Source organism: Gymnoscopelus microlampas, assembly GCF_963454915.1.
Source record: "Gymnoscopelus microlampas genome assembly, chromosome: 12".
Lineage (NCBI taxonomy): Eukaryota > Metazoa > Chordata > Actinopteri > Myctophiformes > Myctophidae > Gymnoscopelus > Gymnoscopelus microlampas.
In genome coordinates this window covers 42,647,990-42,673,545 of record NC_139949.1, presented here as the reverse complement: position 1 = coordinate 42,673,545, position 25,556 = coordinate 42,647,990, and the positions used below count along the sequence as shown (strand labels likewise).

The window sequence follows — 25,556 nt, the reverse complement described above, 5'->3', positions numbered from 1 at the left end:
AGAAAACAGTACAGATCAAAAAATGTCTCCTCTCAGTGAGGCATGTAGGTGTCTTCTTGCCAAAAGAATAACAATGAGTTAAATTAAGTTAATAAATAAAGTTGAGCTTAAATACAAGTGCATCGTTAACCCATTAAAACCGGGAAAGCATCTGTGTCATTTTAGATTTTAGCTAAAAAGCATTATTTTATACTTTGGCTATTCAAAAATAGCAGATATACAATCTTGTAGATCTGCTATGTCTTAAAAATTGGCGCATATCTTTGAATATATATGTATTTTTAAAAACATTTTTAACTCAAATCTTTGCTTCTGGGGAGTCCCTGGAACAAAAATATTTTGAGATGGGGGTCCGCAGCCAAATGTATATAATTGTGGGGGTCGTGACAAGAAAACGTTTGACCACCACTGATATACTGTAGCAACATTCTGTTTTTCAGAGAACATTCTTTAGAACTGGCCTCAGGTCTTTAATTAGAAAATTAGAAACGTGTTTGTATCAATGTTTGTCCTGACTGAACTCTCCCACCCCCCAGTCATGAAGAGTCAGTACTGAAGGACGAGTCACCTCACAGGATATTGAAGAATGTTCCTTTCTCATCAGATAAGACCAGCTTCACGTCCCAGGTGTTCTACATCAATATGAATACATTAGTTTCACCTCCCAGGTGTTCTACATCAATATGAATACATCAGAAAATCAACACCATGTGGGTGGCGGGTGGTTTGTGAGCGCTCAGTTGTGACCTTGGCATTTTTGGTTCTGTCTGCATTTAAAGTGACTTTGGGAAAATTGAGCTTCAAAGTTGTCATATTCCATCGGGTCTAACAGATACAACTACCCCCTGGGACCCCCTCAAATTTCTCTGGGGTCCCCAGACCATACTTTTAGAACCTCTGGTATACAGGGACAATATCACCTGGATGTTTCCTGTACAGTGTGTCTTCACTACTGAACCCACTACATTGTTAGATGGGCTTGTAGATCTGCTATTTTTGGCTAAAGTTCTCCTCAGAAAAGGGATGCTAGGTTTCGAGTGGTTATGGTAAAAAGAAAACTCATATCACATAAAGATTTGGCGGACCCCCTGTAGTAACTCTGAGGACCCCCCTAGGGTCCCTTTTTTTCAAAAGGGCACTTCTGGTCAAGAGGGCAAAGGGCAGGTGCACTAGCACCACCTAGAGTCTATCTGTGCACGTCCCTGAATGTTATCCAGTGTCGTAAAGATCACACATTACCATTCTGCTAATCTTTCAGCACCTCTGCCATTACTAGTGTATCTACAGTACGTCTAGTCCGTCTAGTCCATATTTATCCTAGTGATAACAGTATATATATATATATATATATATATATATATATATATATATATATATATATATATATACATATATGCGCATGCGTGCCCACCTGTCTAGGCCCAGCCTATGCTAGCGTTCTGGCTACGCCACTGGTGCTTACCCGTGAGAGTGTGTCTACCTCGCGTTCACACCTCTTACCAAAGCTTACAAAAGCTGCAGAGTGTCAACAGCGTGAATTAATTAGCACGACAGAATAACAGCTGGATGCATATCAATGGTCCATTGTGTGACCTGTCAAGTACTGTAGGTGCAGGCATACTGTCAGATGTTCTGAAGGAGTCCAAAGAGAACGTTTGGATAACAATACGTGGCTGATGAATTCATGAACTAAATGACAGAGGTGACGTCTGCAAAGTAAATGCACAAGACAACATTAAAGTATTGCCATTATGCAAGTAAATATAATACAATGTGATATATATTGTGGGTTAATAAATAGGCCTACATTTTAAAGAGGTTATTTCAATCAGCGATCACTCGTGTGCGCGTGTGTGCATGTGCGTGTGACGTAGTGCTCCACTAGTTAAAAAATCGCACCCTGTGTGAAGGAAGCGGTGCCTTTGATGAGTGGCCTCCTGGTGGCGCTATAATAGGGCGGGGCGGGGCTTCAGCAATTAATGCTCGTCCCTAGTGGTGGTGTAAGTCCACAAACCAAATTCGGACTTGGTGGCATGCTGCTAACTGGAGTTATGGCTGTTTGTAGCCCAGCCAATGGCAATACAGAGGGGGCGGGGCTTCAGCAATTAAAGCTTGTCCCTATTGGTGGTCAAAGTTCACGTGGTAAATGTGTATTTGGTAGCATGCTGCAAAGTGGACTTATGGCTGTTTAAAGCCCAGCCAATAGGAAGACAGAGGGGGCGGGGCTTGCTACATTTCAGTTCGTCCCTATTGGTGGTCTGAGTCCACGTACCAAATTTGTACTCAGTAGCATGCTGTGAACTGGAGTTATGGCTGTTTAAAGCCCAGCCAATGGGAAGACAGAGGGGGCGGGGCTTATGTAATTACAGTTGGTCCCTATTGGTGGTATTAGTTGGACTTGGTGGCATATGCTGCAAACTGGAGTTATAGCTGTTTAAAGCCAGTGGCCTCCTGGTGGCGCTATAATAGGGCGGGGCGGGGCTTCAGCAATCAATGCTCGTCCCTATTGGTGGTCTAAGTCCACATACAAAATTTGGACTTGCTGGCATGCTGCGAACTGGAGTTATAGCTGTGTAAAGCGCTGTTTAAAGCCAGTGGCCTCCTGGTGGCGCTATAATAGGGCGGGGCGGGGCTTCAGCAATCAATGCTCGTCCCAATTGGTGGTGTAAGTCCACATACCAAATGTGGACTTGCTGGCATGCGCACTGCAGTTATAGCTGTGTAAAGTGCTGTTTAAAGCCAGTGGCCTCCTGGTGGCGCTATAATAGGGCGGGGCGGGGCTTCAGCAATCAATGCTCGCCCCAATTGGTGGTGTAAGTACACATACCAAATTTGGACTTGCTGGCATGCTGCGAACTGGAGTTATAGCTGTTTAAAGCCCGTGCTCAAACGGACATCCGGGCTCAAACGGACATAACGGACAAACGGACATACGGAGGGACATAGTCAAGTGTAGTGGCCTCCTGGTGGCGCTATAATAGGGCGGGGCGGGGCTTCAGCAATCAATGCTCGTCCCTATTGGTGGTCTAAGTCCACATACCAAATTTGGACTTGCTGGCATGCGAACTGGAGTTATAGCTGTGTAAAGCGTCCGGGCTCAAACGGACATACGGACGGACATAGTCAGGCTCAAACGGACATACGGACGGACATAGTCAGGTGTAGAGCGGCTGGCACCGCTAAAAATCCACAGTACACCCCTGGTCTAGTCCACCTGCTTGACCCAGCAAGATGACACGTCTAAATTCTAACAGAGTAATATGGCCATGTGAATAATTACTGCACTGAGAAGCAGCAGTAAGTCAGTGGTTAGTGTGTCGCCCACTTCAACGTGTCCATCTGGACTGGATAACTATTCTCCTTCATTCGCCCTTCCGTTCATCATCCACTCATCCTTCATCTGCCCTTGGTTCCCCGTCTTTCTGCACCGTCCTCCTATCTAATGAAACGAAATGATCCACTCTGGGAAGATTGACCACTTTTTTTCAGCCCAAGGGCCCCTTAGCTGACAGAGATGAAGCAGGGCCCCCGACTACATATTGTGTAAAATTGTGTTTCATATAAAGCTTTTTCACAGATTTCATAGACGTTTTTGACAGCACTGTCATCAGTGTATATTGGATTCATGTTAATGTGTATTATCTGAAATGTAACCACTTAAACTGTCAATGAATAAACTTGACATTTCACTCTGTACTTGGTCTGCTCTTTACTTCCCGAAAATAGCCGATCTACAAGCTTGTAGATCGGCTATTTTTGGCAAAAAATCTTCTCAGAATAGGGATGCTAGCGTTCAAGTGGTTGATGTAAAAAAATATATGCTATCACACAAAGATTTGGCGGCCCCCCGGTAGTAACTCTGGGGACCCCTAGGGGTCCCGGACCCCCTGTAGTTACAACTGTACTTGGTGTACTCTTTTTGTTCCCTCTACAACAAATCTCTTTGCGACGCGTTGTGAGCTTGTAGATGTGCAATTTTCCACAAATGTTCCCCCCAGAATAGGACTGCATGGGGCTCAAAACGGTTAATAGGCTCTGTGCATGAAAGTAGTTCCCTTCTCCAGAAGGTGGCATTCCTGTTTCCTGTTCAGGGTCAGTTTGTCATAGCTTCGTTTGATTGGCTCGGCAGCATATTTGAACTGGAAACACACATCATCTTCAAATGTGTTTCCGTATCCAATCGATCTTTCCATTAAAATTTGTCTTTCCATGGCTTCAGATCAGCATGGTTCACCGGTACTCACGTCTCATGTCTCTGAAGTAGATGGTTTGTCTGTTGGGGTTGAGGAGCTGGATGACAGAGTCGTCATTGTTCTTGACCCGGCAGCTGATGGTGGCCATCTCACCCTCCACCACTGAGACGTTGTCTGTCACCAGGTTCTGACTCACAACTGGCAGGGGGAAAAAAAGACAGAAGAGAGAAAGATGGGCCGACATTATAGCTTAATCAGTGACAGGAGTGATGTATATGTGATGAAGTTAATATCACAAGAACACAACGCAGCAGGGCTTGACAATGTCAGCTAGTCGCAGGTGTTCCTAAATCACAGCTCAGCTGCGGCCATGTGAAGCCATGTTAAAAAAAACACCTCTGGCCATGAAAGCATGCAACACATCTACACAACTGTCACAACTGTCAGCACAACCAGGATATGTCTGGTGAAGTGAAACTCATGAAGTGTTAAGAGCTTTTTTTTCCTTTTCTTTTGTTTTCTTCAGTGAATATCTTAGTTACACCAACAATGTTCTTGTGAAGCACTGTTATATTGCTTAGTAAAGTATTGATAAAGATTGCTATTTCCATTTGGTCAAAGGAGGCATGGCAGCCCGTCAATAAAAAACAGCTAATGGTAGTCCCACAAGTTTACACACCCTAATCACCACACTAGTCAACATACCCAAAAGCAACCAGTTTGGCAATGTGTACAGCAGTGATTCTCAAGCTTTTTCATTTCAAGGACTCACAGTTTATAATGCATTAGGCCAAGGGGTCCCAAACTGTTCAGGCCACAACCCCGCCAAAATAATCATATTTGAACTGGGGACCCTCCCACCCTCCCACCCTGACGAGCACTTGGAATTGTAGGAGTTGGCATTACATTTAGTTTGACTCGGTCCCACAGATAGTGAAAATAGCCGAACTGCAAGCTTGTAGATCGGCTATTTTCACAATGGTTGCCTTTCTTACGTAATATTTGTCAATTTGGCATTGAAAAGTCCTCAAATTGTCACGTTAGAAATGTGCAGATACCCTGTATACACTTATACTGTACGTGGTTTGTTTACTGTTGAGTGAGAAAACAATGTTGCACATGAAGCTAATCATCTGGGGACCCCCCTGGGGATCCCGCCCCCCAGTTTAACGCATCTACTCCTGCATGGAAGTGTGTACAGTAAGTGTGTACGTGTGTAAATGTAATTGAGAATACTTTTGAGAACATGCGTTTCAGACTAGTCACAATACATATAATCTGTCCCGTATCTAATACATAGTTTGTCCCTTTTCTTTTTTCTTTTAGTTTTCTTCTTTTCACCTTGAAACAAAAATGTATTTCCTTTCTGTATCGGTGAGCAAGGCAGAGGTGGAGAGGATAGAGGATGTTTAAATTGTGAGAGTCTTGGAAACTGCTTGATTGTTCTTGCGATGGTAAATAAACAACTCTGACAAGTGTTGTGGAGTGGTAGGATTGTGGGGTTGGGCTCTAGTCTAGACTACACTGCAAATTGCATGCCGATGTCACAAAAACAACAATTTTCAAAGGGATGCATTTATGTCTACAAGGGATGTTCATAAACAGAAATTAACATTATGATGCTGTGAAAATAGAGCCTTCTGCTTCTGTGATAGCAGAAGCACTGTTAGCACTGTTGGAGAAGCACAATTAGTCTTGCATACAGCCAAACGGTCAGAGATTTCCATCTACTGATACTGTGGGGAAATCTAAATTCAATGTAGGGCTTGAACGGCAGAGCAAACCAGCACTAACAAACCTACGCCAACTGCTTTGAAAAGAAAGAAAGAAACAAACTCACTATTAGTTTCCATCGATTGTGAGATAATTCACTACAAAGCATTAAAAAGGCAGGCTAAACTAGGTCATATTGACATACTGATATCTTCATTCTCTGGAAACAGGGAATAATGCCTACACAAGGCTAAACTAGGCCAGGAATAATCACAATATTGACACACTGATATTTACATTCTCTGAAAACAGGGAATAATGTTTCCTACACAAGGCTAAACTAGGCCAGGAATAAACATAATATTGACATACTGGTATTTATGTTCCTGGGATTGAGAAAGGAAAAACTAAACAAGCTACTCATTTTGTTATCGGCGTTTGAATGGCTTCATAAAACAGCTACTAAGAAATTGTTTAGCAGTCGGATTGTTTTCTATACAATTGATTGCAATGCAAGTGTCACCTGACAACAGATCTTGTCAACACTCCCTCTATCGCTTTTTTTTGCATGTAATAATAATAATAATAATGGATTTTATTTATAATGCACTTCATATTTGTGTAAATATTAATCACACCACTATAAAAGTGAAAATATAAAGCCTAGAGGTAAAACCAGTGTAGCTAAAAAAAAAAAAAAAAGATTGTTAAAATGTAGGTCTTTAGTCCTCTCTTAAAGGGACTACACCATCAATTTAAAACATAATAATAATATTTAATATCATATTGTTTATGTCCCTCAAACGTTTTTCAAAAGGTTTGAGCCTAAATCAAGCCTCAGATATACTCATTCCAACTACTGTAACTTCTCTCTGGCTTATAAAGCACTTTCACCTGCAATACCACATTGTCCTGTTTGGCACGGGGCGCTATTGAGACAGTTCGTATGCATGTTATCTCCTGGTTCTGTGTGGAAAAAGTAAAACAAAAAAAGAAGAAGAAAAAACAAATCAGTTTGGCCTGTTTTGAGACCAATTTACAGAAAACCCCAGATTTGCTGTGAAAGCATGAGTGTTCAAACTCGGGTATTTTTGGGGAAGGGGAGACCAAAAACACACAAAAAAGAAGGAAAAAGTTAAAATTCATGGTGTAGTCCCTTTAAAAGAATCAACCGACTGTGGTTGCTCTCAGGTGGGCAAGGCATTCCACAGTTTGGGGGTGGCCGAGCAGAAGGCCTGTTCACCCATGGTAGGCAGGTTGGTCTTGTGCCGTGGATGCACTGATGAGTTAGCAAGGATATCTTGTATTCGGTCTGTACTGTACTGTACTGTACTGTAAACACGCATGTACACACTCGAAAGCACTGACAAAGCAGAGACAATGACTGCCCAGTATGGGACACCATGGACAGAATTGACAATCTGGGGGGGGGGGGGGGGAGTATTTGTCCCTCTGAAGGGTTTCAGTGTCCTACTGATTTTGATATTTTGAATTTGAGATGTTGAGATACCTGCCTTCAAATGATAATCACAGTCATTGTCATGATGTAAAACATAACAAGCCATTTAATGTCTGCGTTTGAATGCCATTATTGATGTCAGCATTTCTAAGCCTTTGGAAGGAATAAGTACATTTCTACCTTTGTCTACCTATGTAAAAAAAAAAAAGAAGAAAAACGATGACAACATTCCAAAGAGCTACCCTGAGGTCATGTTCAACTGCCAGAGCTAAAAGTGCCAAGATAGCATTTATTTCACAAGGAAAGGTGTGCATATTAGACTATGTCACAAAGGCAAATAATTCAAGCTTTGCATTAGACAATACAGACATCGCAATATCTGTTTTTACTGTAGATATTTTGCTTACTCGTTCAAAATGGCTAAATATTTTATATACAGTAGATAGATGCTAGGTTTGATTTATAGTTGCAGTGCTTTGTACCACATAGTTGTTTTCTTAGCACTCCAATTCCTCAACCACTTTCTACAGTAGTTTCATATTGCTTACTCTGACCTTGCATTTTTTTCAAGTCATCTTGATAAGAGTGTCTGCTAAATACCTGAATTCTAATACTTGTAAAAAGGTAACACAAGATACAGTACATTCAACAGAACAACTGTCACCAAGCAAATCACATTATTATTCAGCTCTCTAGATGAGGCTTTGTCAGATTGTGTTTTGTGCATAACTAATATCTTGTACTTGAGATTGAATGCAAAAGAGACAAAGGGAAATACAAATTCAAATGTGCTGCTTGTACAATGGTCTTTTCATGTGCCCCTCTTCATTTTTCACCATCTGACACTCGGTAGAATTAATTTCTGAACATCACAATTATTCCATTTTACAAACACAGTGGCTGACGGCCTAATTTATTAAAACCATTACTATGCCTTTGTGCTAGCAGCCTATCTTATATTGAATAATGGCTTTGTGTAACTTATAAAAACAAAGTAACGTATAATTTCAGCGTTTAGGCCATAATGGATAACTGTGTGGCTACACTGCACTTTGTTAGAAATGATTTCCCTCTGGTGTTCTGTGGGTCCATGTAATGCATGTGGCTTGTGAACGGCATACACTCATTTACTTCTTAATGTGTTGTGCCTGCTGATTAACATAACACATAGTGAATTTGGTCAGAGCAAGTGCACGTGTATGTATGCGTGCATGTTTGTGGGTGAAACAGAAAAATCAAAATTCACAGGAGAGAGAGGGGGAGAAAGTTGTTGTTTCCCTGAGTGTCTGATTGCACTTCATCCTGTCTGATTGTGCTGGATGTCTGAGAGTTTGATTGCAGATCTGTGTATGTGCGTTTGTGTCATCGACTGCTTGGGCTTGATTTCTGAATAATGAAAGTGAATGTGGTGGGTGCACTGTATGAATTTTGCATAGCCTAGCTGCCGCCAGCCCACACTGATGCTGTAGCAGAAGTTCAGCCACCCGTGGAGTATGAAGGGACAGCCAGATGACAGCCTAGAAAAAGGTCATGCTCACTTCCATGATCTGTCCACTCCATGCATTGGGATCCCGCTTGGAACGGCTTTTAGAAGTCAGGTTTAAGTGCCAAACCACAGGAAACAAGCACCCTTGTTATTAATATTCGTCATGGGTGATTGGATTATAATCAGTGTTGATTTCGTCGACTAAAACTATGACGAAAAATGTTAGTCGACTACCTTTTTCATTGACGAAAACTAGATAGAAACTAAATAAAAACCAAGCTATGATGACTAAAACTAAGACTAAATATACTGACAATTTTGTCAACAAATAAAAACTAGACTAAAATGAGATCCAGTAGAACTAAAAGACAAGTCATTTTTATGTTTGGTGTCGGGTGTTGTGCTCTGAATATAGCAGATCTACAAGCTCACAACGCGTCGCGCTGTGAGCTTGTAGATCGGCTATTTTCAGTCAAGTGTAAAATCAGCCGTTACGACGCCATCAAGGCACCGCCAGAATACATTTTAGTCCACTAAATCAACTGTAGATTTAGTCGACAAAAATCTTATATTTAGTCGACTAAAACTAGACTAACAGTAAAACATTTCAGATGACTAAAATATAACTAAAAGGAATTTTATTCAAAAGACTATGACTAAAACCAAATCAAAATTTGTTGTCAAAATCAACACTGATTATAATCCATACATCCATACGTCTGCTAAAACGACCATCCATTAGTCAACCAACAACAACATGAAATCACAATCCGGCCATGGCTAGGTCCACTCCATGTTGAATGATTAGCTTCATTATTAATGTTCTCATTTGAGCAAACCATTAATGAATGGACTTTTGAGCACAGTAATGATGCTAACCCCGATGCCAGAAATGTGTCTGATTCTAGAGTGTGCCCTACTTTGGCGAGACCAGACTTTTGACTGACTCAAACATGGGTGCCACAAATTACGAGTATGCCCGCCCGCACGCATCATGCACGCATGCACACATAATATAATGTGTTATTTCTGTAATTCAATGTGCACGTTCCAACGCTACTCCAAGGAGTCTACCATTAATCTTATCTTATTTGATCTTATCTTATCTTATGCAGAGTTGAACCGCCCCCTAACAGACCACATACACAGCCTGGGACAACAGAGAAAGCCCCAATGTTTCTTCCAGTTAAGGTGGCATTTCAATGTCTGCACCTGTAGGTCTCAATCAGACACTTGTCAAATCCATCTCCTGCGGCGCACTGATATGGAGCAGGGTTTACAATCCACAACCTGTTTCGGTGTCAGCCTATCCTGGTCTTGGCAAACACAAAGTGTGCGCACACACGTACACGCGCACACACACACACACACACACACACACACACACACACACACACACACACACACACACACACACACACACACACACACACACACACACACACACACACACACACACACACACGTGCACACACACACACACACAGGCGCGTGCGTGCACACCACTGATAGCTCCATTTGTACCGCTCCAAACCGAATGCCGCAGGGTGCTAGCACCAAGGATATTTTGGAACACAACAACAACGTTGTAAGAAACTGAATGCATTACATTTCTGGTGCATTTCCTGTCACTGTGTCATTTTGCCGTGAGTGTTGCGGGCAAAGACATGTGAAAATAGTGTTTTGTCAAAACCACTTTATGTGTAAAGGTTATTGTGAAAAACATACCAGTGAAGGTCAAAAATATAGTAATATAAGTAATACTTGTATTACTTTAATGAAATTGTACCATCAAAAGTACCATCATCAATAGTAATTACTTACATCTACAGTTTTTTGGTGAATGTTCAGCAAACATGAAGAAATTTCACATGAGCAGATTTCTTTTTTAATAGTACCCATTTTCACATACAGCTTTACTGAGAGTTGCAAATTGTTTTCTTTAGTGACAGATGGCAGCCTATATTATATTGCACCTTAGTGACAGTTTTAGTGCTGCTGATCAAAACATGTTAGTTTCTTTATTGCTTTGTATTATCTGTCATAAAATACTGCATACAGTATGTCACTATATGGAAAATGATGGGGACTATTTCTAATGCTACTGAAATAATCCAAGCCATTGGCCACATTTAGAAAATTGTTAATTTGCTCTCTCACTACAGGCCAGCATTCATTACACTGATAAGCCACATAAAAGACTTTTTCCAAAGGGAAAGTTTTGTAAAAGTCTCCAATATGTCCATGTTCTATTCAACCATAAGCTGTGTGTCCATGTGTGCCTGCATGTGTGACAGAATCAGATAGAATATGTCACTAAGTTTTACACATTATGAAAATGTAGATAGTAAATATTTCAAATGACAATTACGTTTTTTGTGATCCTAAAACTGCTATTTGAGTTGATTATTCAATATTTAAACTTGTGTAATATGCAAAAGTGTTATTTCCACAGATCCAACAATATGGACATTAAATAAAATACCTCAGATTAAACCATCTCAATATAACCAATGCTGTCAGATCAATTGAAATCCTCTCATGAGACATTTGACAGAAGTATTGTAGCATATTAAAATACATTTTTAATTAATTTACAGTGCTCACATCACTAATGCACATGAAGGCTGTTTTAATCAACACAGAGAAGCTTGTTATATAAGAAGACGCATGTCCACCAGAAAAAAAAGAATACAAATCATACAGTATGTTCTTATGCGAGAACAAGACACGACCAATAAACTGCGATTTATTTTAGCTAAATTAAACATGGAAGCGATGGCTTCTTAAATGTACTCTACCTAGCACATCAGAAGCTTTGATAGAGCCACGTAGTGTAGCTTTATCAACCAGATAGACTCCTGATGAAGTCATACAGAGTATTCCTATCAACCAGACTAACACTAAATAGAACCTAGTAGACCTCATAGAGCTACATGGTGCAGCTCTATCGGCCAGAATTATACTAGACTCCTGCAGTAACACACTCCACGGTCATTCAAGTTCAGAACATAATTGTAAGCTAGGTCTATAATTTTCTGAACACAGTACAGTTGCGCGCACGCGCACACACACGCACACGCACCCGCACACACACACACACACACACACACACACACACACACACACACACACACACACACACACACACACACACACACACACACAATTTATGAGTCATCATCGCGGTGTCCAGAATAAACTTAATGATAACTGCTTTCCTGTAATGAAATTGCACCTGCGTGTGTCTGGGTGTCTGGAGTGGTCCACGCAGCTCTCAAAATTTAAAGGTGATTTTCTTGTCAGAACAGATAATTACATCGCAAAATATTTATTTCTAAACCTAAATGTCTCAGCCCTCTTGTTTTCCCAGCCCTCTATTTCCCCCATTGAGCCTTTGTATAAACTTGATTAACATTTATGAATCGTGTAGATAATAGTTGTCCAAACAATGTCTTCCCTCTGCAAACTGAAGTCTAATTCCAAGGCTTGCAGTTGTCACAGATTAGCTGCCCAGGAGCTTTCAAATCATGGAATATTGCTGTGTCTTGACTGTTAAGGGTATTGCTGCAGAGGAGATTTGTGTTGCTGCCCCCATTTCATTTCAATGTTATTGCTTTAGATGTCACTACACCTCTGCATGTTCACAGATTGTCTCTCTTGCACGGGTCACATAAGAGGTTACTCAGAAGACATGGACAAGCGGTTCAAGTTTTATTTTATTCTATTGTGTACTTGCTAAGCTCTGATAAGCCTTTTCCTTAAGAATTTCCTATTAATTAACTGGACTGTGGTGGTCCACCATAGTCTAATTTGTTTCATTAGGAAGTCACGGTCTCAGTGCTCGGGTGGCGCAGTGGTAAAGTCCCTGCTCACCACCACTGAGGTTGTGGGTTTGAATCCACCGTGGTGCAACCAGCGTTGTCGGGCGTCTATGCGAACACAATTGGCCCGTGTTCTGGGGAGGGATGGCGCGGCACCTGTCAGCAGGGAGTGTTGGGCGGGAGGAGTAGGACGGGGGTGAGTCAGTAGGATGACAGCAGTGATAACACAGAAATGTGTGTGGGGAGGAATTCATTGGCATGATGACCAAATTGTGGACCAAAGAGAGAAAAAAGGGGGTACAAAATGATTGGCTACTCTAAATTTTAAAAAGAAAAAGGAAGTCAGTCTCATAATGAACCAATTTATCTAAAAAATAAATTTGAGGTATTCATAAAAATAATTATGTAAATTTCCATAATTTCTCTGTACTGCACTGTTGTCATTTATTGTGCAATTTTGTCTCCTCTCCTCTGCTGTTTCACAAAGGGCGGGGCTCAACCCAGATAAACACAGCAGAGAGTGCATGAGGGACAACTGACATGTGCAATAAAAGTACAATAAAAGCTAACAAGTGAATTATTAATGGACAGACGTTGACACTGAACGTCAAAATCGGGTGAAAATATCAGCATTTCTTAAACGCACCGGATGTCATTTGCATCGTGAGCACTTGACATCTATTATTCATTCACGTTCACCCTCGGTGCTCGCTGGGTGCAGCTATGTGAGAGGGGGAGATAATGCTTGCATTCAAGATACAACATACTGAAAAAGCACCTCAAACCATTAAGCGTGTGACACACTTTGTCCTATTATTCAACGCCTAAGTTAAAACTTACAAACATTTGGGAAAGAAGTAGGAAATAGTGTGTTTACTCTTCTCTATTCAGGCAAAACTATTCTAAAGGATAAAGAACGAGTGTCCACATTATCCTGATTTCATCAGACTACTAAATTATCAGCCAGTGTTTTTTTTTCTTCAACATGTCCAATTTTCAGTATATGATATGAGAGGGATGATACAGTATGATGCAATAATTTGGGAATCCATTTTAACTCTTTGACTGCCAATGACGAGATTTCTCTTCATATTTTGCTAAGGTGCAGACTGCCAATGACGAGATTTTGCGTTTTCAGTGGTTTCGCGCTAGATGGCGCTGTTTGCTAATACATGAGTGACCATTACATTGCCAGTCAAACAGATCCAGGAGATCACGTGATAGCAAGATCTCTCCCACCATTCACTTCCTTGTTACTCGATTTGGAAAAAGGCCTGTATCTCGCCTCCCTGGATTTCTTCTGCATTTTTGACGAGACATACTATAGTCAACGGCCTATAACAAGCAAACGGGGTTCGCAATGTTTATATTTTTTTAGACGGAAGCATATCATACTGCAGATTATGTGACTAGTTGAAAAGGTAAGGAAAATGAAAAATCGCTGGCAGTGGCTTAGCAAACAATGTTTTATTATCTGCCAAAGAGTTAATCTTCCCAAGACTGTCTAAAACAAAGATGCACATTCTGTTCCTGAAATAACTAGGCTACCGTATATACAGAACAATTTACCCAATTATCACTGCTAGTGATATTGGACTGGAACAATACAGTATACTAGGCAGAGATGACATGAGTAAAAAGGATAAAAGGATGTAGGATACTTAAGGAATTGGATTTTTTTTTTCAGAGGCAGGATTAGAAAGTTGGCCAGATAATTGTGAAAACATGTTATGTATCTTGGTGGTACTGACAAATCCGTAAAACAGATTATGTTAATGGTTCATTGTGTTTGTCCAACAAACTGTGAAAGATTTCAACAAACAAATATAAACGTGAAGAAAACAAAAAGTTGCAAGAGCCATAGATTTTAGAAAATTCTAATCCATTTCTTCCACAGCATTGTCTCAGCAGTACTATACGAAATAAATACATTAAATGTAATGTTTGCAGTATGCTGTAAAGGTCAAGTCTATTGGGTAATAGAATGTGACTGAAAGCTATCTGGAAGGTACATCCCAGCTCGGATCCAAAATAGTTGACCTCAGGCCCTCAAAGTGCACCAGATTGATGCATTTAACTTGTGCAAACTGTTCCCCCAGGGGAAAGGTGAATGATATGGACAAGTATTTGAAGATTCTGAATCTGTGATTACGTCATTTTTGACCAAAAATATTTCTGGGGAGTTCTTTTGGCATTTAGTTGATCCTGGTCACATTGGGTCATATTATTCTGCTTCTATTTTTTTGTTTTTGGTCATTAATACTTTACATTTTAATGATGTCATCATATGTCAGCGTCTGTATTAATATTGAAAATATCCGATCTACGGGGCGCTTGGGTGGCGCAGTGGTACAATAGCTTGCCGTGGAGTGCCGTGGTGCATCCGGCTTTGTCGGCCGCCTCCTAGTCTCGCGTCACCAGACAACTATTCCACAATCTCTGAATGCTATATAGAGTCTGGAACTCCACTTCCCGAAAGCTGTTTAACGGAAGTTGTTCAGACCGGAAAGACATTCGAGACTGGGTATCACAATATGACACCCAGTGAGCTTGTAGATCTGCTATTATGCCTATAATGACATGACCAAAGTCTCTCTGTTTTATAACATTTAAGAAATAAAACATTTAAGAAATGAAAAGTATTAACAAAGTGACTAAATCATAACTACAGTACATTGGATCCATTGGAACCTTTTGTTTTCCTTCTTTTTTTAAATTTCCTGGAAAGTAATGGTTTTGGGTATGCAAGATTTCCGCCCTACAGTGACAATATATAACAAAACATGAATCAACCATGTCCTAACAACTTAGGGCAAGGACACTTTATTAGAAGTTTGGGTTGTGTTCTTACAGTACCATCTCATGATGCAACTAGTCCAGTTAGCGACATATCGCTCTGTTACGCAGTTGATTCAAAATTAATAATCCAAAGATTGCATCTCATTGACTTCCATTGTATGATGATGAAACAGCTCTCAAAGTCATTATTTTAGCACATAAACAAACGCAAACAAAGCTTCTGACAATATCCTGTACAATATACTACTGTACTACTGTACTATACTATACTACATCACAAAAACTCCCTAATTTCTAATAAACCACCTTATTGGAACTTTTGGACTAGTTACATCATGACAGGGTATGAACATAACCCAAACATCTACAAAAGTGCCCTTTGCACTTTCAAACTAAAAGGGAAATTCAAGGATTCATACACTCAAATTATTCTAAAAAGGGCAAACTCCACTTTTTGTATATTGTAATAACTTGTAATCTTTTCCACCAAGACTACTACGTATTATTAATTGGGGACATAACAAATTGAACATTAAATGTCAAACTATTAGCTAGCTACTGGAGCTACGGTATAGCTCTCATTCTGTGTAGCGTTCAATTACAGCACATAACTGTGTCCTGAGCACAGTTCATGCAGTTTGGACACCCAAATAATGAACGGCTTCAGCTTCACACTTCAAACAACTTTGTTAATCCTCATTGGGGCAATTAGCTTTGTGGCCTCGTTGTTTAATTAAGCCATGTCTTATTTCTTACAGTCATAGTCAAAAACATAAAACACGTTGGAAAAGTTCCCTGTGCAAACACTGGAAGATTCCAATCTAGGATATTTTTTCTTCAGTTCTTTTCTATTTCCCTGCCAAGCATGTAACCTATTTCACAGAGTGACGACTTGTTCGTCACTGTAATCTTTAATGCCATGGTGGGAATTACATTAGGATTAAGCCAAGGAATACATATCAAAGTAGCCTATGCTGTTGCATATTTCTGTGTGGTTGATAGTATGCATAATATTAAATTATCTTTAAAGCTCTTGAGTAGGCAGATGTCAGCCACAGGCACATGGGAAGGACAACGACGCCCGCAGCCAACCACGCTTAGCGCCGCCGGACTGGGTCATTAGCGACACGCACACCAACATTTTTGCAAAGGGTCTCGCAAACCTCACCCCCTGTACTGGCTATTCTGCTCAGAGGAGATTGAAAACAAACAAGCAGAGAGGTAAACAGAGCAGGAGGGAGACTGCTGCTAGCAGTGGCGCTAATGACGAGGAAAACGGGGGGTCATGAGGGAGCCGGGGCTGGATTGTGTTTGTGTGGAGTCAAGAGTCAAGATCACACAAGAAGTGGTGGGGTTTTGCTGTTTTTGTTTTAGTGTGTGTGTGTGTGTGTGTGTGTGTGTGTGTGTGTGTGGGGGGGGGGGGGAAGCTCTCAGAATGAGCGGACGTACAGACCTTGTCACTGGAATTGTGTTGCTATGGGAACAGCTTGGGTCCAAGTTTATTTCTTATCAGCTGCTGATATTTACAGACATCCCACCCTGGGCAAATCCATTTCCAGGAGGTCCAGGGGGGGGAGGGACTCGTATCTGTCGAGTGTGGGGGGGGGGGGGACAGCTACAACCATAATTAATAGGGGCTTAAGTAGGTTAAGCTGAACGTCATAACTATAATATTGTTAAATAATGCTGCTAGCTTGAGATGGCTTGCATTTTACTCACCTAGAAGTCATTCACCACCTTGTTGGGCAGGCAATAGAAAACTCATTGTTGCACACTGTGCAACGCCGGGCAACCGGAATGAGACACGGGTAATGCTTCAAATAATCTGATGTAAAGTGGGTGTTATATTTATTTTATGTCTTCCTGTCTGTCATCTAAATTAAGAACATTAGACCGACCGTATGCCAGACTTTTTTGCTCTTCTCGCAGTGGCGTAGCCAGAATGCTAGTATAGGCTGGCGCACGCACGTTTTTTGGGCGGATTTTGTTACTTTTTTTCAGTTTTTTTGTTACTTTATTCCTGTTTTAGGGTTAGGGTTAGCGTTATGTTATTTCATTCTTATTTTTGCCTGATTTTAACGATTTATTATAACAAAAAATATTATAAATTATTTCCAAAACATTTATTTTTTTGTAAAATCGATTGGGTGGGCCAGCTTTCTCTGTGGGTGGGCTGCGGCCCACCCAGGCCCACCCGTGGCTATGCCCCTGTATTCCCGTACTTTTCAGAGCAAAGGCTGCAGTCACTAGTAGACGCACACCCTTCCTACAGCTAGATTTGTGACAGGGAATTAGTGCCCGGGAGCGGACGCTAATTCCCGGGAGACTCGCGGAAGTTCCGGATGTCTGTATTTACTAAACATAGAATCTAATGGCTTGTGCTGTTCGAGCATCGCTAGGTAAGAGTTTCTGGAGCACCACCGCTGCACCGGGCATGGAAGTCCTGTTCTCAAACCCAAGACGTAGAGAAAAACCTGTTCAAAAGTGTGTGTGTGTGTGTGTGTGTGTGTGTGTGTGTGTGTGTGTGTGTGTGTGTGTGTGTGTGTGTGTGTGTGTGTGTGTGTACGCGCGCCTCTGTTTCAGTGTCGGATAAGTGATGAAGGGGGTAATTTCACATGCTGATTTGGTTAGCAGACAGTGTTTTGGTTACTGTGGTTACAAATAGAGGCTACCGCTAGAATAAAGGAAGCAATCTGTTGATGTGATGTTGTGCCACCCAGCCATAAAGCTCAAGCCACACTTTAAGGTCCTTCCACACACAGGAGCATGACGATTACGATTGAAGTATCCGAAAATGTGTTAATGTGTTAAAATCAACCTCGTTTTGACAAATAATTACATTGATTATGACACAAACAGTACATTACAGGCCCCCTCACGTATTAGGAGGACAATATCAGTCACGAGAACAAAGGACGGGTATTTTCGATGAATCTATCATGGTTAAAATGGAGTTATAAGTTACAATGGGTTTGTATAGGAAGGGGGCGTGTCTGATAAAATGAATATCAAATATCTAAATACTAAATCAAGCAACTTAAACACTGTCTGGGGTGCTCACAAAAGCCTGAGTAGACGTTAAAATTACCCCAAACATGTTTGAAAGTGAAATATCCCTTTAATCAAACTTCAATTTGACATTGAAAGACCCCAACCGAAGCTAAACAAAAAATGTGAATACGATGCAATCTTTTTCTTAGCTAAGAGACAGAAACAGTGTCATTTAAACACCTGGTAATGCATCTATACAAACATCTACAATATTTATCAAAGGAATTCATGAATTTATGATATCGTTGTTTAGGTAAAATGCATCATTATTCATTAACACAATATACAGTGCAATCCTGAAGCAAAATGCTCTCCATTTACTTAATGAAGCACCCACCACATTGTTCAATGCCTTTATCTTTTACACTTTTACCTGTTAGTATTATTGAATCCTTTGTTTGGCTGTCTGAAACTATGTATCAACCATCTGCTGCTAAATATACATATGCACTAGTTTTCTGATGTGCAGCAGAGATCACAGCTAATTGGATGTTACATGAATTAACCAACAGTTGGACAACAAACTAGCTCAGCTCTAGTTTTGATAGCTTCGAGGCTAAAAGCTCAAATCTGTCAGAGGAAGTCATACAAAAGGTCAGCCTTTCACCAGTCGTAACTCCCTCATGTGTTATCAAGTCACGTTTATAGCCGAAACAGGAGCCGCAAAAATGAGGGCTCTGGTTTACTTGGTCCAGTGATATGATAATTGTGACAGCTTTATTCACAATGATTTTTCTTAATGAGGAGCATGTTATTCATGTCCACAGCTGGCCACCCAAAATGCAATTTGAGATGAACAATGCAGAACGTTAAGCTCACAAGTATCCCCCCCTCAAAGTGTAAAAATCCCCTCTAGTGAAGCATTTAGAAAGCCGGTGTCTGTGCCGGTGTCTTTTGTGTGTGTGTGTGTGTGTGTGTGTTCGCACACACGAGTGTGTGCGTGCGTGCATGTGTGCGTGCGTGTGTTCAAATTGCATTCCATGCAGTTTGCCTGTAACTGGCTTCCAAAATTAGCGGAAGGGCGGGGCCTATTTTAACATTTTATTCCCATTGCATGTAGTGAAGTGTAGTATAATGGTAACATGAGGAAGCAAAACGTGTGTGTAAATATATGCATGTTGAAATGCAAGCATGATGGTGACTTTGACTTTGTGGCTACGAGCACTGATGCATAAAATGAGGAGTAGAAGAAATGTTCAGAGAACAACCCCCGCTGGGCAGACAAAACCTTATCAGTGAGATCAGTGGACGGGGCTTGATTCAAATCTGCACACATAGCTCAAGAGGGTTTGATGGTGCAGGGGAATCCCAGAAGCAAGAACTTAAGATCAAATCAATTAAGTATTTGGTTGTTTTGCTGAGTAAAGCAAAGGATGTGGAAACCACAGCTACTGTAAACTGGAGCAGAACAGTGATGCCGGTCAGATCCACAGTGCATTCATGTTCACTCCACACACAGCAACTTTTGTGGGGAATGTTTCGAATCAGACAGTGAAGACGGCAGCATCAGCATCCGCGGTATGCCACCTCGGGGCGACTGATTGCCTCGTCGCTCAACGGTCCTTCTGGCCGATCTACACGGTCACAACTTCTTTTCTGTTCTGGCCCCACAGTGGTGGAATGAACTCCCCACTGATGTCAGGACAGCAGAGTCACTGCCCATCTTTCGCCGCAGACTGAAAACCCACCTCTTCAGGAAACACTACCCTTCCTCTTCTCCTGGCCTGCTTGTTGTTAACTAGTTGTACGAACTCTTGTTTTATTGGATCTTGTTAAGTCGATATACTTATTTGTTTTAGCTCTTGCTCATTTGATTTTGCTATTTGTCTCATCTGTTTAAGAAAGTAGGTAGCTGATATATTGCACTTTTACCTTAGCGCTATACTCTTGGTTGCTTGTTTTAGCAGAAAATGCCTTAGGACTTCTGGTGATTAGTAGTTTCGTTCCCTACCTATGTTGAATGAACTTATTGTAAGTCGCTTTGGACAAAAGCGTCTGCTAAATGACTGTAATGTAATGTAATGATACAGTATCTTGAATTGAATAAACTGTGGTGTAGATGCTTGAGCAAGACTAACTAAGAGAAGCAGCAGGGATGTTAAGACAATTGAGACAAATAAATACTGTGGACAAACAGTTAGTAGGCAGCACATAAAAAAAGCAAATGCTGAGAGGCAGCCTCTCTATAAAGACAAGAGACAGCAGATTCAATGCAAGACTAAAGAAAGGGCGTGAGGGATGGCAAAAGTAACAGGAGAAGTGGGGAGGGCTTACCTGGGTATTGGGCGACTCCTGTGTCAGAGAAGGAGGAGCAAGAGGAGAAGGGAGGTGGGAAGGGCAGAAGGAGAGAAAAGGAAAGAGTGATTAGCATTCAAAGCAGTCAGTGTATAGACACCAGTTGCCATTGCATTACAGTGCTCACCAGAACAGCGCCGGGAAGCAAATGCAACGAGACATTCACGTCTCCCAGGAGGAAAATGGCTCCTTGTTGTTATTTTTCTTTTCATATAAGCAATAAATGATGTACAAAGAAGATGACCTAAATGTCATTTTTTTAACAACTGTAAAGACAGGATTTTACAATAGTTGTAGAATATAATATTTGCAGGGGTGGAACATCAATAAATGACATCACAGATCTATATTTTCATCTGCCATCAATATTTCCCCACGACAAATGAGCTACACAGCCTGACAGCCACAAGACTTACATTTCTTAAGCCAAACAGGCTTTGAGGCATGCTCACTTATAAAAAGCTAATAAATGTGTATAAATAAATGGCATCTTCTCTTTTTGCAGAGCGAGACAGAGAGAAAGAAAGAAAGGGAGAAGCAGAGAGAGAGAGAGAGAGAGAGAGAGAGAGAGAGAGAGAGAGAGAGAGAGAGTGTAGTGATGTTTGGAGGATAGAATGTCTCTGTCCTCATCGGTCTCTCATACCAGCAACAGTGCATCTTTCCAGCATCATTGGGTAAAAACATGTCACCATGACAATACTGAACTAAAGCACCTGTTGGCACGTGTCACATCCAAAATAGCATACTTTACTGTGGTCAAACTTTCTTCCTAAAAGGTCTTGTATGCGGAGGGAAGGGGGTACAGGGAACAGACTAACACTGCCTATACTGGGCGAACAACAGACCCTTTTGCTTGGAGGATCCAATCAGCATTCATGCAGGAGTAAGATAGGAAACAATAACCAGTTAACCTGTTTTATCAGCCTCCACTCTGCATGGCTTTGGTTATGCCCTGCTTACGCAGTCCAGGGCCAAACAGGGCTCGATGTGCACGAGAGAGCTACTGATTCTGGTGCAACAAGAATCCAGACAAGCAACGCTCCACGTCAAGTAAATAAAGAGATTCATTGGCTAAGAATACCCACAATTTTGGCCCCTCAGGAGGCCCCTATATAGAAGCCTTTGCTACTTATCCCTCCCTTCTTCCATCAGGGCCCTCCCTCCCCATCTGCCTCCATAGGTGAGGAGGTTAAATGACAAGGACTGGGGAGATGCATTAAACGTGAGTCATTTATAGTGAATGCAATGTGCTGGAGCACTCTGTAGAGATGATAAGGACATTAACCAGGGCTTCACCAGGGCCTGAGCTGCTTTTAATGAAGGCCTTCACTACCCTCTGACGTCTCTCTTTACATTTGAGCCTCAGCCACGGAGTTCACACAGGAGCTCGATGAAACCCCCCCGCTCACTGTTTTCTATTCTTGGCTCACCCGGGCTGACTTCTCCTGTGCCATTTCTCTCCCGCACACTGGCGAGCTTGCACACTCTTGTAGGACCACATTCACACGCCAACAAAAAACAACAACAACAACAACAACAAATACATTCTGTATGCATTGCATATACATGGAAGATCTTGAGACATCCACTCCAGCCTGTGTTGGCTGGAGTGTTAAAGCCCCTGGGCTTGGACGTGGATATATAGCCTAGTGGAGGCTACAGTGATTTGCAGAGTATAGCAGTGTAATCCTGAAACCACGGCCGGATTTATGCATGGGCTACATACATGAGGGTCCCCAGCTAAAACCACCCCGGAATGAAATATTTTGTTGTTGTTTTCATGTTCAAATAGTATAGTATAGCCTTCTGGAGTATCCGAATCAGATGAATTTGGATTTTGTATGTTTAAAATATACTGTATTGTCAGTTATATTTTGATTTTTCCTTTGTTTTCCCCCGAAGGTAGTCATAAAATGCTTGCATAATAAATACTGTGTGTACACACAAGAGCAACAATATGCAGACACATTTTTTTTTGTCAGATTTATAAAGCCAAACGTTTGCCTGATTCTGGTTTCATACATTTCAGTCATTGTGGAACTGACCACAACCTGCAACAGCTCGCTTTCTTTACGTATACGGCGCCCGCCATTACACATGGCTGTATATATTTATAGCTCCTGTATTTCATGACATGCACATTAACAATGCTGCAGACTGTGTTTCCTTTGATTGGTCCATCAATGAAAACAGTGTCAACAAAAGTGTTGGTGACAGGTAAGTGGAAGATAAAGTATTGCCAAAGTATTCTTGGTGTAATTGCGTACTTGAGCACTGCTGTCCATTTTGTTGTGACAGGATATCTTGTCGCTGAGATCTCTCACCTCTTTGTAAAACTCATCATAAAGCTGGTCCACGCTCATACTGTAGGCCTCCTATTTCAAGAGCTGCTCTCTCTCTTCCTCTCTCTAATTGACAGTGGATTAATAAAGGATTACAGAAACATTTTACTGACACAAATATGTTCAGAATATGTGCACAATGTGGACTATTTTGTAAAAGCCTGTAACGACAGACCAACCACCTGTTGTTCTCGTTGTGGATGGAGTAAAAACTTGAACACGACATTGCAATGTCTTGCTTAAAGTGCTATAGTATTTCCATCGCTGTTCATCAGGTAAGGGAGGCTTGACAGAAATCTCTCGACTCAGGCTGCATGAGCAGACAAACTGTATCTCACGCTACAATTTCCGACCACACACCTCTGTTCCGAATCATCCTCAATAGGCTCTATGCACAGCAGCCATATTGGGAATGAATTGGGCCCCTTCCTTACTTCCTTCACAGGTGATACCAATGATACTAATTAAGGCTCTGTTCCATTTAGTGTGGCATAATGGATGTCTTATTTTGAAGGACCCCTATAACTCTGAGAGTGTCCATTTGGTTCCATTTGTACACTCTTAAGAGTTACACACCCACCATAAGGGGCCATTTGGGAACCAAAATGGAGTGTTTCTAACACATTTCCAACATGCACTTTATCAGCACCCTGACCAGAATGGAACAGAGTCTTCATTAGTATCATTGGTACTGTAACCCCTGTGAAGGAAGTAAGAAGAGGCCCAATTTCTTTCCAATATGGCTGCTGTGCATAGAGCCTATTGTAACTCAGGGGTAATGGCCTGGAACATACATATTAGACATCTACCAAAGCGAGAGGACGTGACCTTGATGGATGCATTTGCTGACAACCGTCGTGTACAAGCACACATGCACAAGCGCACCAGCATGCACACACAAACAAACACATACTGTACACCAATACACATAACCTCAACACGTATGATACATTCTAATAATAAATTCTAACCTGTAGGCCGAATTCAAGTATAGCAAGCAATAATGTGTTGATTAAATCTGTGATCAGCTGCCTAAGGGCCATGACATTGGACATGACGAGTGTGGTACATTACAAACTGATTAGCAATAGTACCAATCCTATCATCTTGCTTTTATTAACCCATTGAGACCTGAAGCCGATTCTACATCTCGTCTCCTAAATCTCAACAGTTTTCTGAAAAACGTATGTTTCTATATCAGTGGTGTTCAATCTTTTTCATGTCATGGACCCCCAAAATTATATGTATTTGGCCGCGGACCCCCATCAAAATATTTTGTTCCAGGGACCCACAGAAGCAAAGATTTGAGTTAAAAATGTTCACTTTAAAAATATATATATTCAGATTTGCACACATTTTCACGATTTTTCAAAAATAGCAGATCTACAAGCTCGTAGCGCGGCACTCGGTGCCGCACTATGAGCTTGTATATCTGCTATTTTTGAATAGCCAAAGTGTAAAATAATGCTTTTTAGCTCAAATCTAAAAATTACACAGATCCAGGTCTTAATGGGTTAAACGGGCACAGCAGTGAATCAACTGTGGAGAAACGAACACTATGAATTGTTAGACACAGTGTGGTCTGGTTCCAAACAATACTGTCACTTAAATTCATGATACTTTATTATAACAGCTTGTGATGAAACCCTATCTGTCCCTATACCTACAGCTGTATGGTCTAGCTCTGTTTATAATACTAAAAATATGAATATTAGTATTCCTTTTCAGAAAGCTGAGTTTGAATAGAGATATATCAGTGGTATTCTGGTATATTTGTTTTTCTTTCTTTCTTTTGAACATTCATCAAACTCAAAGCCCAAGTGTCACTGCCCCTGTCTCATGTATAAATCAAAACACTTTCAACAGAGTTCAGGCTAATTGTGCTACAGACTCCTGTTATGTCAAGAGTATATGCCACCTGCTGGGAATCAAGCATTGTGTTCCAGAACTGAAACTTGCAAATATATTCCACTGGTTGAAACACTTGTTCAAAACAAACACTAGTTATTTGATTTTACGAGAACTGCTGGAACATGTTTATCCCCTTGTGCCTGCATTGCTATAAAAGCATCATCCTCCTATAATTCCACAAAAATCCGGTGAGACCAAAATGTGGTGAGACCAAAATTGTTCTGTCCGGTTCTCTTCAGTGGCTGGAGCTATATGATCTGAAATTGCACACAGCCATTGACCATTACCATGTGCACGGAACTGCGAAGCCCGTTTTTCGATTTCCCCAACTGTCAGCTGTTTATTCGTATTTTTATGTAATAGAACGTCGCCATGGTTACGGCTGCCCAGCTGTGGGATGGCCCCGCGAGCTATGGGATGAATGGCTCCCGGGTTGCCAGATCATGTGCGCATATCCCCCCACGGATACGTCGACCGGGTATG

General features: G+C 41.2%; 1 protein-coding gene across 2 annotated transcripts in view; it reads right to left on the bottom strand.

The window, feature by feature from the left end:
* LOC311057949 (cell adhesion molecule 1-like) overlaps window positions 1-25,556 on the bottom strand; it is a 420,049-nt gene that overhangs the window by 74,218 nt on the left and 320,275 nt on the right. The window contains exons 2-3 of one of the 2 annotated variants that reach the window (XM_084075164.1): window positions 20,800-20,817; window positions 4,245-4,391 (exon numbers count right to left, since the gene is read on the bottom strand). In XM_084075164.1, the coding sequence (XP_083931290.1) occupies window positions 4,245-4,391; window positions 20,800-20,817 (165 nt within the window). The remainder of the gene's footprint in view (window positions 1-4,244; window positions 4,392-20,799; window positions 20,818-25,556) is intronic. The other variant, XM_084075165.1, reaches the window with a different exon arrangement.